Source organism: Catharus ustulatus, chromosome 6 (assembly GCF_009819885.2).
Source record: "Catharus ustulatus isolate bCatUst1 chromosome 6, bCatUst1.pri.v2, whole genome shotgun sequence".
NCBI lineage: Eukaryota > Metazoa > Chordata > Aves > Passeriformes > Turdidae > Catharus > Catharus ustulatus.
In genome coordinates, this window is record NC_046226.1 from 55,526,004 (window position 1) to 55,541,997 (window position 15,994).

A 15,994-nucleotide genomic window follows, 5' to 3' on the forward strand; every position below is an offset into this window, starting at 1 on the left:
GAAGCGAAATATTGCTACTACTACTCTCTGGGGCTTTATTACAGATATTTCTTTACTATTTTTAAATGAATTAACCGGGCAAGCAGTTCATCTTATCCAGAACTCTGCCTCCAGCAAGGGCCAGCGTCTGATGCCACAGAGCTGGCAAAGGCTCGGATTGCTGCAATAGTTTTCACTCCGGCACTGTAAATCAGTCCTTTCCGGGATTTACTGCGCTGATGGGGAGGAGGAAGGGTGGGAGGCAAAATTGACATATTCGGGAAAGACTTTCCCCATCTTCGGCCCTCTTGGATTAATTACAGATCGATACTTTGTACTCGCCGGCTTTTACAGCTCATTAGCATCACACGGTGCCAGGGTGTAAATTTGTTACCGCGGCTTGCCAAGACCCCGGGGGTGTCTGGAAGCAAATGTTCACTCGGGGCTGTAAATGAGACACAACCGAGCTGACCGGTTTGATCTCCGGGAGGACAAATAATGCTCGGGATCTTCACCTGCGGCTCTCCGAGTGCCGTGCCACCCCATGAGTGCGTGTGGGCATGTGCGCCTTGGTGTCACAGAGGGAGAGGGCGGCCAGAGGGATGGTGAGTGCCGCTCCTGCGTGCGGCTGAGCCGGCGGCACAATCCTGGAAACAGGCGCTTATTTATTTTTTTTTCCCAGCCCTTGGGATCATTCTCAGGTCGCCCACCTGCCTGCGCACAGACACAGCGCTAGTAAGGGAATAATAATAACGTGAGAACGCCTCGGCAGCCCCGAGCCCTGGCTCTGGGGAGCCCCGCTCTGTCTCTTTAAGGAACCCAGCGAGTCGTGATGCTGCTGTTTGTATTGCCGAATCCCCAGGAGTGCAGTTAAGAAACAGGCAGCTGTCTCTTTAAGTGTGATTTCCTTCTATTGTATTTGAATCGTGATCAGGAAAAAGGAAATGAAACCAGAGAGCCGGGGCTGAGCCACGGAGTAATAATAATCGCGGGGATGCGGCTCGCAGCGCTGCCGCCCGGGCGCGGAGCGAGCGCGGAGCTGCCCGAGCGGAGCCGGAGCCGCTGAGCGGAGCCGGGCGCGGAGCCGCGGTGGCGGCCGCAGCCGCCGCCCCCCGCCCGCCGCGGGAGCGGCCCCGCCGGCCGGGGCGCGGGGGGAGCGCGGCGGGGATGGGAGGTCAGCGCCGGGGGGGCCGTGCGGGGCCGGGGGGGCCGTGCGGGGCCGGAGCGCAGCCCCAGCGCCTGTGTGTGTGTGTGTCTGTGTCTCGGTGCTGCAGGAGGAAATCCTGTGAATGTCATCGCGGGGCGGCGGGGCAGCGCGGCTGGCGACAAGGCTCCTCGAGCAGACGGCCTCTGCGGGGGCGGCGGGGGCAGAGCCCACCACCGGCACGCCACAAAGGAACCGGCCCTGCCAATGTCATCGGCCATCGAGAGGAAAAGCCTCGATCCCTCCGAGTAAGTGCGCGCTTTTTCCTGCCCGGTCCCCCCGCTCGCCATCGTCCCCGGGAGCCTCCCGGTGTCACCGCCGTCCTCCCCGACGGAGCCACCGCCGGCTTTGTGTGCCCGGCAGCCCCGGAGGGCTCGGCAGCAGTCCCCGCCGCTCCCACCCCCTTCCCCCGCTCCGGACACCGCGGGGCTGACGGGGGGAGCGCTGGGAGAGCCCTCCAAGTTGTGGGAAGGAGCAGCCGGGAGAAGAGAGGCGCAATTCTCCCCGGGCAGGGCATCTACCGCTCGCTCATCCCACCGCGGGGTGGTGGGGATGCTCGGCGGGAGAGGGAGCATCCCGCTTCCTAAGCTTTCGGGTTTTCCATCCAGAGGGAGCCTCTCTGCCCCATCCCCGATGTGCCCAACTCGCTGCAGCCGATCAGTGAAAGGTCAGGGCTGTTAGCTGCGGGTGCCCAACTTCCACGTTTTCATAATGCAACTTCCAAGAGCTCGTAGAAAGCTTTGGTGGGGGTGGGTGTTCTGCCAAGACCATGTAGACAGACTTGATGGACAGGATGTAGGAAAGGAGAATTTCTCTCCCTGGATTTCCCACTCAGGGCTGCCGTGCCCAGATCCAGGCTTTCTTCCCGGGCTACGCTCCCGCTGTCCCGTCCCTGCTGCACACCCAGGGATGGTAGCTCAGCACAGACCCCTGAACGTGCTAATTGACTGCACTAAGGCTTGTATGGGATCGCGATAAGAGAGAAGAAAAAAAGAAATGCATCGCTCTCAGTAAATTGAGTCATTTGTGGTTTGTTTCCTGTGAGATACTAAAAATGCCATCACTTGGAGCACACGGGAACCGCTGCTTTTGGGGATTAAATCACTTCGTTCCATGATGTTTTACATGTTGCATTTTCTTTTATGCTGTGTTTTAAGAAACGCTAATCCCAGTTCCTAATGATGTCCAGCTTTCATCTACAAAGTTTTTTTTAATCTTTATTTATTTACCTGCCTTGTGTTCTGGTGGTTTAGAAATCCATGGACATCAAAAGCCTAATGTGTAAACCAGGAATGCTGCTCTGCATAAACATCCGCTGGGCTGTTCCAGAGCTTAGGGCTCTCAGAGAAACCTGGCTTGGGATTCCCAAACACCCCTCAGATGAATTTTGGGGTACACTCCAAAGTTTCAAGCAACAGATAATAAAGGATAATGATGTGTGCTTCCTTCTACTGGCAAGCTCTCAAAAGTTGTCAGCATGGAGCCCACGTGTTAGGAAAGGGAGTATGCGGCCCAAAAGGATAACTTTGGAAAAAGTAAGGCCTAATCATGAGTTCCCCACGATTTTAATGCAAACTCACAGGATGGAGAGCTGGCAGCAGAGGGGTGTTACGACATAGCTTGCAGGGCACAGCAGTTTAAACTTAGAACAGAGAAACCAGAGCAGAATAGAACCAGATAATATCTCAGGGCTCGGCTTGCCTAAATAAAAACTGCAGGATCACTTTCTCAGCCCTGAAGTTCTGGACCAGAGGTCGTTCCTCCCTGCTGAAGAAAGTAATTTTTGCCCAGAAAACTGCTGATCCAGTAAATAAGCAGGAGTAATACAATTTTTTTCCTGTTGCCTGCTGGAAGCTGGGAGCAGAGCTTCTTCATCAGTGTAGGTCTCCTCTGCCCCCACCAGCCCAGGGGAGGACAGAACAATGACAGAAGCAAATTGCTTGGGGACACTGTGCTGGAGCACTAACCCAATTATATGAAAAAATTTGGGGTCCACTCTACTAGGTTTAAATTGAAGCAAGTGCTTAAGAGAAGGATTTTTTGATTGACTTATCTGGCATTTGGGTGAAGCCCAAAACATTACGAAACTGCGTTCAGGCGCTGTTCTTTTAAGGTTTTTTGCTCTTTTTTTTTTTTTTTTTTTAATTTTTTTTTTAAAGTTGTGAAATGACCCCAAAAGACGCAGAAGTCCTCAAGAAAGTAGCTTTGAAGAAAATTCTCTCTTCTTCTACCAGAATTATCCTAGATCTCCAAGCATTTTAGAAGAAGGAAAAAAATAAGGTTCATAAAGAGCCAGTGCTAATATCACAATAAAGATTTGTGCCTCCTTTCACTCATGGATGTGTAAATCCCAGATAATTGAGGTATGTTGGCATAGACCCATCCTAGGGGATTCATGTCCTTGGCTAAGGGAAAAAAGAAGTCCTGCAGCAACATGAGGTAAAATGCTGGCTTTATTAAAACCAGCAGTGAGACCTAAACCACTTTGGCAGCAGAATCAGCTGTTGTGTTTATTCATTTCGTGCTGTTCTGTGGAAACTTAGTCTCCACATTTCCATTTCCCAACGGAAAGTGAAAAATCCCTTGGGTGCCTTTCTTAGTCTTGGTGAAAATGAGCAAAAACAAGGCCGCCCTCCCTGCCGAAACTTGTCCAAGCTCGTGACTTGTTTTGCTTTTCCTTCTTCTTGTGTGGATGCTGTCGGGGTGGGTTTCCCTGGATCCAGCAGTCATCTCTTTCCCACAGGGAGCCCGTGGATGAGGTGCTGCAGATCCCCCCGTCGCTGCTGACATGCGGGGGGTGCCAGCAGAACATCGGGGACCGCTATTTCCTGAAGGCCATCGACCAGTACTGGCACGAGGACTGCCTCAGCTGCGACCTGTGCGGCTGCCGGCTGGGCGAGGTGGGCAGGCGCCTCTACTACAAACTGGGCAGGAAGCTCTGCAGGAGGGACTACCTCAGGTAGGCACCCCAGCCCTCACACTCTTCCAGCCTCCTGCCCATTCTTTACTGAGTACAGCTGGGAGTAAGGAATTCATTTGGGATGGCTCTCAAAGCCTGGCAGGGGCTGCAACAGCACCTGCAAGCTCAGTGTGGACTCCTGTTGTGGAATCCCTGAACCATTTGGGCTGGAAAGGAACCTTACAGCTCCTCTCATTTCAGTCCTTCTGCCACCTTCCACCAGGACAGGTTGCTCCAGTTCCCCTCCAACCTGGTCTTCCAGGGATGGGGCATCCACAGCTTCTCGGGGCAACCTGTGCCAGGGCCTTACCTCAGGGAAGAATTCCTTCCCAATATCCCAACTAAACATGCCCTCTGTCACCTTAAAGCCATTCCCCCTTGTCCATTTCTCCGTCCCTTGTCCAAACTCCAACTCTCCTGGAACCCCTTTAAGCACTGGAAAGGGCTCTAAGGTCTCCCCAGAGCCTTCTCCAGAGTGCACAGCCCCAGCTCCCTCAACCTGTCCTCATATTTTTGGGAGTCACGTGCAGATGCTTTTAGTATTGCTGAGATTCTTCAGTAAGTTATAGATAAAACTAGAGATTATCTGTGTTGGTTAGATAAACAACTTGGAGCTGTTTATAGCTGAATCTTGAAAAGTTTGGGGGGAAAAAAGCTTTTTTAATGGAAATGAAAGCAGTGCTACACATTGCGGACAAACCAGAATTATTTGATAATGTGAAGAATACAGAAAGAACTCCTAGGACTCAGAGTTGTTGGCATCTGTCATTCTGCACAGACCTAACCCCATAGCTCCAGATGGAGGGTCAGTGTGGCATTCTGGCAAGCAGAAATTGGGAAAAGGGGCTGAATTCCAGCAATGTCCCACTGAGCTGGCAATGAACTGATTCCCCTGAACAGTTTTAAGGGATTTTCTGCTCCTCCCAGTATTGCCTTGGAGCTTAAAGGTGTTAGACCCAGGTAAGAGGTGAAAGATCATTTGGGTTTTGGCATTCTTAAGCCTGGTACTGAATAATCAAGAATTTGCACATTATGCAGAACCAGTTCCTACAAATACACTTGCTATGGGTGTTTTCATCAATAACTCTCTGTCTGCCTGTTTTGCCAAAATTTGTAAGTGAAGGATTAATTGGAGACTAAGATATTTCACAAAAATTGAAAACAAAGATCTTTATATTCTTGATTAAAATTTACTGATCTTTTCTGTGCTAGTTGTGTTCCATTTCTTCTAATGGATCCCTAATGCGTCAGAAGGTTTGTGGAACAGAATAATGATATTTGGTATTTTTCCAGATATTTTTACTGAAGGCTAATTTACCTGCCAATAAAAATGAAACCAAAATCTCAGTGGACTTCCTAATTATGCTGTCCCTGGACTTTCCTGATGGGAATTTTGCTGAGCAGAAATTAAGGACTGAGTTCTGCTAATGGGACCATTTGTAAATCCAGCAGTGATCTGGTGTTAATTACACTTCCCAGATACTTTTCATCTTGAAATGGAAGCAACAGGAAGAATGGCAATACAATTAATGCATTTTCTTGCAGTAAAATCCAATGTTTTTATTTATTTAATAAAGCAGCAGATAATATCTTCCCTCATTAATGAAAAATGTGGCAACCTTTGTGTAACCTTAGCATTATTCTCTCTGGGCAGAAGCAAATACTGACATCTCCTGGTAGACAAAAGGAATTATGTTCTTTCTCCTTAAAGGTCTCTTAATCTATCAGGCATCCTTTTCCCAATTCAGAAGGTGATTTAAATCAGGCACAGCACTGATGCAGGAGATGTCTAGGAGGTGGAAAAACTCTTTCCAGAATTAGTATGGAAGTTTAGAAGTCAAACTCAATGAATACATCACGTGTAGCATGCATCCCTTTTAAGAATAAAATACCATGCTTCTTTATTACTGATTTGACTTAATAAACTCTGCAGGGCATTCATTAGAGGCTCCTTTTCATAGACAATACCATGAGGAACTCAGCAGGGTTTCTCCATGTGGATTAAAGAACAGTCCACAGCATAAAACTGTCTCACAGGCATCTAGGAGGTCTGAGAATGTGTCCTTCTGAAACCCATCAGGAGTGACTTCATGGATCAGGAGTGCCTTCATGGATATAGGAATGTTTGAAAGAATTTCCAGCGTGGAGGCACAGACAAAAGGCAGGAGAGCCTTAGACCATGGCTTACATTACATTAGAGAGCAACAGCTTAAGAAAGGCAAAAACTATTAACAAAAAGAAATTTCTGTCAATCACAGAAGTAGAACTGTCAATATGGCACAACTTCATTAAGTTCTCTGGGCAACCTTTGCTCCTCCAATTCAGGGTAAGGTCATTGATCAGGAAAGCCAATTATATTGATAGATTTGAGTAGATTTAGGTTGGATATTGGGGGGAGAAATTCTTCCCTGTGAGGGTGCTGAAGGCCTGGCACAGGTTGCCCAGAGGATCTGTGGCTGCCTCATCCCTGGAAGTGTCCAGGGCCAGGCTGGATGTGGCTTGGAGCAACCTGTGCTAGGGGAAGGTGTCCCTGCCCATGGCAGAGAGTGGCACAGGATGGACTTTAAATTTCCTTCCAACCGAACCCATTCTGTCATTTTATCCAAGGTGAGCACCTTGGATTTTTTGTTTCAGGTTTTGTTGTTGCAAAGTTTCCAGTTCTGCTGGGCAGCTTTCCATGTGACCTCTCTAACTCCTCACTGGTCCTAGCAGATCAAGGGCGTTGTGCTCTTGTTTTGACGTGGTTTTGCCCAGCTGGTCAGAACAGGAGCTGTGCTCACCCATGTGCTGAGCTCTCATGTTGACGTGGTTTTGCCAGCACAGGAGCTGTGCTCACTGGGTGCTGTGTGGTTGCAGGCTCTTTGGCCAGGACGGGCTGTGTGCCTCCTGTGAGAAGCGGATCCGCGCCTACGAGATGACCATGCGGGTGAAGGACAAGGTCTATCACCTTGAGTGCTTCAAGTGTGCTGCCTGCCAGAAGCACTTCTGCGTGGGGGACAGGTACCTCCTCATCAACTCGGACATCGTGTGCGAGCAGGACATCTACGAGTGGACTAAGATCAACGGCATGATCTAGCGCGGACGTGCCTGGCGCTCTGTGACAGACACCTCCCGGGCCCCAGCTGCACCCAGGACATCATCCCGTGGGCTGTGAGCTTTGAAACGGGGGGGAAACATCATGCAGTCGGCCCTTGGCAGGCAGCGCTACATAGAATGTAAACCACACCCATGTGAAGGGGGGAGAGCAAAGCAATAGTAGCTAGACTGACTTGTGTTCGCAGCACGGACAGGAACTGACATCAGCTGGCAGCCGGGGACAGACACAGCACCATGACCCATCCTCCCAACTGGAACAGAGTGGGGACTTCTGTAAAGAGATGTTATGACATTGTCACCTGCAGACTAGGATTGTGCAATTGGGTTTTCTTTCTGTCTTGATTTTCCTTACTGAGTTTAGATGACAAGCTCCCACAGTAGGCACGACGAGGAACACTGGAAGGAAGGAGCCATCCCTCAGGTGGTCATTCCACATGGCCTTACACTTCGGGTGGGAGTTATTTTTGCATGGATTTTTTCTTTTTCCTTTGAGAATGAACAGTGCATCCTCTAGTCCCAAACTCTTCTTTTAAAAAACCTGCAGAATAGTTGTTTTTGGGCACTGCTGTCTCAAGACAAGATGTTCCCCAGATCATTTCTATACAAATATAAATCTAAAGAGTTGTTCAACTATTTTATTAACTTAGATTATATCAATAAAATATTTGTTGTGTGTAGTAAGACTCTGCAGCTTTAATAAAAATAATGAAAGATTTAAGTGTTGTTAGTTCTTTTTTTGGTTTTTTTTAGTTGTGCTGGATTTCTTTGTTTGTATTATGAATTTTATATTTTTGCAGTAGGGTTTCTACTCTTTGTCTACAGTTGGATACACTTCAGGATGCATTTCAAAGCACAAATGTGAAAACACCAAGGGCTCAGTAAATCTTGAGCTCTTTATGCTAAGAAATTAAATTTTGCTGTAGGAGAAATTAGCACTGTATGACACCAAGGCTCTTTGGTGTTTATGAGTTGTGGTTCTGGGTGTTTTACAACAGATTGAGTATATCTGATTATGGAGATCACATGAGATTTGGGTCTTTTAGAAAGGTAGCTAATACTGATTTTGCTCTGGATTATGGAATCCAGGATAATATCACAAGAGCCAATAAACGTATTTAGAAAGAATTCATTTCAATCATCTTTAAGGTCTCTTCCAATCCAAACCATTCCATATTCTATGATAGCATATTCTCTCCAACTTACTTTTCCTGAGGTGAATAGAATAAGTTTATTCTTGCCAGAAAGCTGTTTCATACCTCTGATAAACTCTTATTTCTCTTCTCTGCTTCTACATTATTATTTGCAAGAGTGGGACTACAACTGCAAGTTGTGTTGAAAGGCACTAAAAATTAAAGCTTTTCCCACAACTGAGCAAGTCTGGCACCCAGAAGGTGCTTGGCAGGTCCATTCACTCCATCACTAGTGACACATCAGGAACAGCACCCAAACCTGTGGATATCTACTTGAATATTCTCAATAAACTTGTCACCCAGGGGACGTCCCAGGCACTGATTAATGACAACATTGCATTGTCTGAGATTTCTTTTCTTGTTTTTGCTATCACAAGTAGAGTTGGGGACAAACCCTTTAAATCTTGTTATCAGTGAAATTGGAAACTACACCTAATGAGAAAAACTTGGAAAGTATGGTTTGAGGGTGCTGGTATCTAGCTATTTTCCAGGGTTATGCTGACCTCTGGAGGCCACAGGCAGCTGATTATAACTGTAATTATTAGCCTGAATTCCTGCTAGCAGAGGCAAGGAGAGGCAAGGAAAATACAGCTATCAGCTCTCTTCTTTCACATGGCTCCCTGCATATATTCTGTCCAGCTAGAAACAAAGCCTAAAGTCATTAATTAGCTCATTTACAAAGCTTGGTGGGTGTAGCCAGCATGTTGAGGTGCACGATCATTCTCCAGGTGCGTCACACATATACAGAGTGTGAGTCGTAACAGGGCTGATTTTCATGATTTCACCTCACAGAAAACTTTGACTGAAAATTTTGGGCAAGGGGCCTCATTTACATCTGGGCTGAGATCAGGGAAGAGTGTTAATAGCTCAGGGAGACCTTGTAGGTTTGCACTAAGCAGACCAAGACCTGTCTCCTCAGAAAGGGACTTTTGGTAAGGTAGTTCAGTATTTTGCTTCTCATTTACCCACTTGTCAAATGGAGATATTCTTACTTCTTCCATAAAAGTTCCTAATGCAAACCCACTCATTATTTTGTGGAAATATACACAGGGAAATTTTTTAGACCTCAATGTATGTGTTTGTAAAGGAGAGGGTCCACAGCAGGTATCATTTTTTATAGGACTACCAGTTTTATTTAGTCCATGTAACTTCAGAAAGAGCTTAAGCTGAACTGGAAAATGCCAGAAGAGCCTCCACTTGAGCAGCAGTATTGCCCTCCCCAAATAATTATACCAATCTGCTGCTGGACTTTTCCCTGCCAGATTCCCAGTGCTTGCTCTCTGAGTCCAGGAGGAGAGAGAGAAGATTTCTCTTGGAATAAGTGCAAGCAACAAAAAAACAAGAAAACAAAATATTCCAAAAAATACAACAAAAGGGAAAGCAAAGCTGATTTAAAGTCCTAAGCAGAAAGCACAAAAATCTGGATATGACTTAATCTCTGATACTCAAATGTGTGGTCCCGTGTTTTTGCTATCAGCAGTATTTTAAAAGGCATATCATCCGTCATGATTCCCCTTCTTTGTCCCCATTATTCAGTGCCATGGCACGAAGATGAGAGCATTACCATCGATATCACTTTTTTAATTCCCTGCCCTTGAATAAGGGCAATAAGTGCCCTGCATAATAGAGTTTTCAGTGGAGAGAGTAAATGGGAATCAGTTGTTAATTCAATACAGGATCCAGAAGCCACCTCTCCCTTCTCTTTTCTCAAGGTAATACTCTGCCTCCAATTGTCATTAAAGCAGAGAATGAAATTATTTGAATTCTGGACACATCAGCACAAAACCCAAGACTCCCTGCCAATTTCGTTGCCTGCCTGGAAGAGAACATCAGAGAGCATCACTCATTTATACGACTGCCAGCCTGAGACTGTAAATTCAGAAAACAAGGAGGCCTCTGGTGCTGCACTTTAGCGGGTCTTTCTGCTCCTGAATCAGCCCCCCTCGCACACAAGGTAACATTTTATCTCTGCAAGGCAAAGCTTTCAAGCGTCTGCCAGAGCACACGCTCAGTATGGCCTGAATGTGAATTGAAAATGAGACTATTAAGTTTATTAATTGGTATCAGTGACTTAAGGCTTTGAAGGAGATTCATGGCACTCGGGAAAATAATCTATAAAGATTTTTGTTGCTCTAAAAAGACAGTGCAGCATCAGCTTATTTCACTTGCAGCAGGTTCATCTCTTTTATGGAGCACATACTGCACTGCAGGCAAAGGGAATTTTAATGGACACTGGAAAAAATTATCTGTTCCTCTGTCCCACAACAACTTAAAAAAACATAAAAAGACACAGAACAGAGAGATAGAGATACATTATCACAAAACATTTCATGCACTATAATTAAATTAAAATTCAGAAGTCTGTCAGTGAGATGAAGATTAAACTGGCAGAAAGCTGAACTGTGTTTGAAGCAACTTGTTCCCTCCTGCTGAGGGTTGCTTTGTACCAGGCTAATGAGAAGGCACATCTCAGAAAGGTTCCTAACAAACCAGCAGATCACTGGTGGTAATTAATCAACATGGCTTGCAGGAGCATACACCATGTGCCACGTTCAAGTGCCTTGCAAGCATTAATTAATGTGTTCTTGTATTTCTTGCTCCCATTTTTAGCCACAAACCCTGCCCCATAGCAGGCTGTGCATGACAAATTTCAATTTTTTAAAAATGCTTCAGTGAAGAGATTTTTCTTTTATAAATGAAAAGCTGAATGCACCTTTTGCTAAGTGCTCCTGATCACCTCTGCTTTGTATCTGCCATATTCTGGTTACATTTACAGCTTGGCATAAGGCAGCAAAGCCGGTAACCAAGGGGGAATGGACTTCAAGAAGGTTGATTCCTATGGAGGTAGTGGAACAGGAGGAGAGGCAACAAGGAATGTTGTAACAGGAAGCGACTAGGGTAAAGGAAAGCTGTGGCTTTGCAGTGTTGAGGGAGAAATAACTTTTGAAAGCTGTGACCCAAGAGAAAGAACTCTTTCTGTAGTCCAGTAGCTCTTTACCAGCTACGTTTCACATGTTTCCTATTTGGGGCCATAATTTCTTGGGTTGGTTGGTTGGTAAAAATTCACAGGGCTTGGTTTTCATTTCTCCTCAGATGAATCTTGCATCTTGACTCAGCTGTGAGCTGGTTTTGAGATACAAAAATGCTTTTCTTATTTTATTTATATTTTAAAGGAACACGGTGAAAGGGAAATTCTCCTTCAATAGGTACTCTTCTATTTGGCATTGTGACAGCTCCCCAAACCAGGGCATATCATGTTGCTATCTCATTAAAAAGATCCAAGACCTGCAATTATCAACCTAAAGGTGCTTTGCAACACCGGGAAACTCCTGGTGGGCTCTGAGATAAGGCCCCATCACAGGGTGGCTGTGATTTTTTGCAGCCAATGGCTGCAAGAGGGCACCTAATGAGCTGTGATGCAGCTGCCCTGGAATTCCTGGAGCTGGCCCAGCAGCGAGTGTGACCCACCATGCAGGAGAAGCATGCTGTCCAGCTGATAAGGAAATGTGCATCAGCAAATACGGCTTGTTTATCCCGTAAAAACCGCTCTGGAGGAGTGCAAGCAGAAAGAGGCCGGGTCTGCACTGCACAGATAAGAGCTCTGACCAAAAGGACGACCAAAGGTCGCACCAGGCCTCCTGGAAACTCCCAAAGAGAAGCTTTCAGTGGGAATGGATGACTAAGGGAATTGCAAAGGGCTTCTGGAGGCTTTTATGTGTGTGCTACCTCTCCAAATCCAGCTCAGCACTTCAGTCATTTGTTGTTGCACGCTCTGGCTCGAGGAGCTGGTAGCCAAAAAACCGCACCGCTGCAGCTGTGACCGACTGCCTGCCTCGTTAGCAATCTCAGCTAATGACACAAGCACAGTGTGTGCAGCTGAAAAGTGAGCTGTATCTGGGTCATACACATGTGGGGTTTTTTCAGGTCAGGAAAGACTCTATAGCAGTTTTCTCCAGGGATGCCTCATTATTCTCTACGTTCCTCAGGTAAAGGAAGATTTCCTGAGCTCCCACACAAAGCAAACAGGGTTTTGGCACCTCCCATGGGATCATTAAATATTCCTGCAACCCCTTTCAGCGGGGCCTTTCACACATCCCTTAGGCCATGAACCACGTCACGACACTGAGAATCACACACAGTGAAACCAATGCAATTGTGTGAAATTACAAATAATCCTGAGGCAGGACTCATGCCTTTCTATGCCATCCATGCTCTCCAAAGTAAATTATTTTTTATATTTTGCCAGGTAAGGTAATGTTTCCATTTGTAGTATCTTCTATCTGATTTATGTGAGAGGATGATATGAATTGAAAACCAACTTGGAGCTAAGCAAGGCTGTGAAAGAATAAAACTTGGCTATGCTGGTTTGTGCCAACATGGAATCTTTGATCTGAGGAAAAAAGCACAGTTTATCAACATTACTCTCCAAGTGGGATTCGAAACATACATAAATATTCCAGACCCATTTGGGAGCTAAGAATCTGAGACAAAAAGATTTGCTAATAACCAGAGACAAGCCTGAAGCCACCTTGATGCAGAGCAGGGAGGATCAGACATGGCTTTTTGACAACCTAAGGCAACTAATGCAGGCAAGAGCATCCACATGGGAGATGGTCCAGAAGGATGAAAGTCGGGAGCAGACTCTAGTTGGTTTGTAAGCACCAGATGAAGTACATTGATTGATTCTTGGAGATTCCCTGCACTTCATTTGACTGTGGAGCTGCCAAGGCTATTTACCACCCTGAGAGGTTCAGGAGGGGTTCTGTTGGTTTATCCCGGGTTTATCTGGTGGCTGTAACAAGGCAGGGATTTTTTCACCTGTTGTTTCATTGTGTCAAGAGGCAGCTCCAAGCTGTACTTTGTCAGACATCCCATTTGTTACTAAAATGTCCAACAAACTCCTGCGCAATTCTTAGTATTCATATAGGCATTTCCCTGAAGTTCTGGCTCTGCTTCCTTCCTGTCATCTCTCACATCTCATCTGAGATTCACTCTTGTGAAGCCTGAAGATGCAATTTGTTATCAGTTCATATGCAAATCCCTCACTGTTCAAAGGACTGCTGAACTGTCTGTGTGTTCCTATGATTCACTGGAGTCACCGCAGGATCATACAGCTCCCGTTCTGAATTTTCCTGCCCTGCTCCTTCTGTGCTGTTTATTACAGTCACTCCTTGTGTTCTGGTTAATTTTACACTATCAGATTTCCAAGCCAAGGTCATTCCTGTGAAGCCCTGACCTTATTGCATCTTTGCTACAGCAAAGAACAAACCCAATAAGAATGGAATAATAACAAATTTTCTGCACCTCAGTTTCTTTATTGCTACCAATTCCCCAAGCTGCCTCCTCCCCTCAGTCTCATGTACTATTGTCCATTTAGAGCAGTAAAAAGCTCATCTTGTGAAGAGCAGACCATTCCCCAAAACCTTAGCACATTAGTTGAATTTCCAGAGACACTCAGCGCCTGGTGGTGAAGATCCCCAGTGTGTAATTTCATTAGATTTTCAAGAAGTAAAAAATAAATGAAGAATGCTAAAAGCCTCATCACCTCTCACAGATTAAACACAGGACTCGCGGAGCATTCAGAGCATTTTTCAGCCTGATGAGTACCTCTGATCTATTTGGCCATTTGGACTGCATGGTCAGTGATAATGGAAGAAAAATTAGGCTCCATTATTAAAGCTGAAAAGAACCTTTATGCCTAGGCTGAGCCAGGAAAATTCCACGATAATTTCCTGGTGTCACAGTTTCTGCAGCTGTCAGTTATTTGATGAAGGATGCAAAGGCTGCTGTTGGTAAAACATTTACGTACTACAGTTTTAAATGGGTTTATGTTTGCGTTTGGTTCTGTGGGTTTTGGTTGGTTGGTTGGTTTTTGTTTATTTTTTTTTCTTCCGTCTCAGATATTTTTGTTTTACTATGTTTTTGGTTTTGTTTTTTAGGGTATCCATTAGGAAAGTAAAATGCCAGCCATTTCTGCACCTGACGAGCCTCTAGCCTGACCAGGGGTGATAATCAATTTTTATAACTAATTCCTATAGCTCCTCCACCTCCATCTTCACCACTGCCTAAGTCCTTGAGTTACCACCTTGGATCTATGCAAGTGCTAGAAGCAAAACTATTCAGGCTTCTAGCAAAACCTGAAAGACTTAAAGAATTATAGACCTTCTCTTGGCTCTGCACTATTAGATTTACATGGGCCACAAACCCAAGGACAAACACAAGTAATATCATTTTATTAGCATTTAAATACACTTCTGCTATTGTGTTTTCTTCTCTACAGGGAACTTTACAATCATAAAAATTATTAAGGACAAAAATCTCCCCAACAGCTAGCAATAATGCAATCATTAAACCACTCCCTTGTTCCTTTCCTGTTCTTATTTGAGTGGTGCTGCTAGGACAATGAATTGTTTCATTAAAATCCTACTGATAGCCAAAAAAGAAGAGCAAAAAGAAAACAATTTCTAGTGTAAAATCATGCAGAAGAAATAATTCCTTCTTTCATACAAGAATATTTGACTCACTGAAGGTGAGGGGGATAAAAAGAATAGAATCTATTGTTTGTGCAGCGGTCGCACATTGAGTGTTTTTTTCCTATAAAATGTGTAAAATGTGATCCCGAAGACGCAACACTTTTTGTTGTTGTTGTTGTTTTGCTGATACTCAGTAAGTTTATTTTCCCAGTCTCAGTTTTGCTCACTTATTATTTAGATCGCTAAGAAGCTGATCTGGTGCAAAGCAGACCATTCCCTGACCAAAACCCCTGGGCACATAAAGGGAATTTCAAGAGACCAAGGGCTGAATTCTGGGGGCTGAGCTCTCAGTGCCAAGGACTGAGTTCTGAAGGTCGAATTTGGAGTTCTGAGGGGTTTATTTAAGAGTTCTGAGAGGCTGAATCGGGAGTCCTGAGGGCTGAATTGGGAATTCTGAAGGCTGAATTCAGAGTTTTGAGGGCTGATTTAGGAGTTCCGACGGCTGAATTCTGAGGGTTGATTTGGCGTTCTGAGGGCTGATTTGGGATTTCTGAGGGGCTGATTTCAGCATTCTGAGCTGTGAAAAATACGTTTTATTTAAAAGGTTTAATAAAAAGATAATAGGAGATACACATAAAGTAAAGGCTTAATATGGTTGGGTGTTTGGTAAGTTGTTAAGACCACACAGTTATTTTGGGAACACTTTTTAAAATACACTTTCCAATATATTAACTTGTTGTATACTTATGGTTTTTTACGTATAACAAAAATTTTTGGGAACTGTTTAGTATGGCTACTTTCTGGGTTTGTTTTTTCACAGTATGCGTGTTTTGTGGCTTGTGGTTTTAATTTTTTAAAATTATTTTTTAATTTGGGTGGTGGTTTTGGTTTTTTGTAGTCGGTGAGTGTTGATAATTGTTGTGTTAGTTGTAGGATTTTTATTACATGCTTATGGGTTCTTATTTTAATCAGGCAGGAAGTTTTAGCACACTATTTTTAAAAAATTTATGTTTAACTTTTGTCATTAGAAGAAAAGAACTTATATTTATACAGAAAAGCTATTTTAACATTATACATAGAGTATTTATTTTAA

General features: G+C 44.9%; 1 protein-coding gene across 4 annotated transcripts; it reads left to right on the plus strand.

Moving 5' to 3' along the window:
* Positions 1-504: 504 nt before the first annotated feature.
* LMO2 (LIM domain only 2) lies at positions 505-7,956 on the plus strand. 4 transcript variants are annotated; one of them, XM_033063794.2, is made up of 4 exons: positions 505-584; positions 1,254-1,431; positions 3,927-4,142; positions 6,999-7,956. In XM_033063794.2, exons 1-4 carry the CDS (start codon positions 524-526, stop codon positions 7,216-7,218), a joined length of 675 nt encoding a protein of 224 aa, XP_032919685.1. In that variant the 5' UTR covers positions 505-523; the 3' UTR covers positions 7,219-7,956. The 4 variants fall into 4 exon arrangements, with proteins under 4 accessions (XP_032919685.1, XP_032919686.1, XP_032919687.1 ...); XM_033063795.2 differs by lacking the exon at positions 505-584 and adding an exon at positions 797-848; XM_033063796.2 differs by lacking the exon at positions 505-584 and adding an exon at positions 805-1,153.
* The last annotated feature ends 8,038 nt before the right edge of the window (positions 7,957-15,994 follow it).

Excerpts from the sequence above, each read along its gene's own strand:
- LMO2 (XM_033063794.2), top strand. The coding sequence starts at position 524 with ATGAGTGCGTGTGGGCATGTGCGCCTTGGTGTCACAGAGGGAGAGGGC. Across the intron at positions 1,432-3,926 it reads AAAAGCCTCGATCCCTCCGA|GGAGCCCGTGGATGAGGTGC; the intron begins GTAAGTGCGCGC and ends TCTTTCCCACAG. Across the intron at positions 4,143-6,998 it reads TGCAGGAGGGACTACCTCAG|GCTCTTTGGCCAGGACGGGC; the intron begins GTAGGCACCCCA and ends GTGTGGTTGCAG.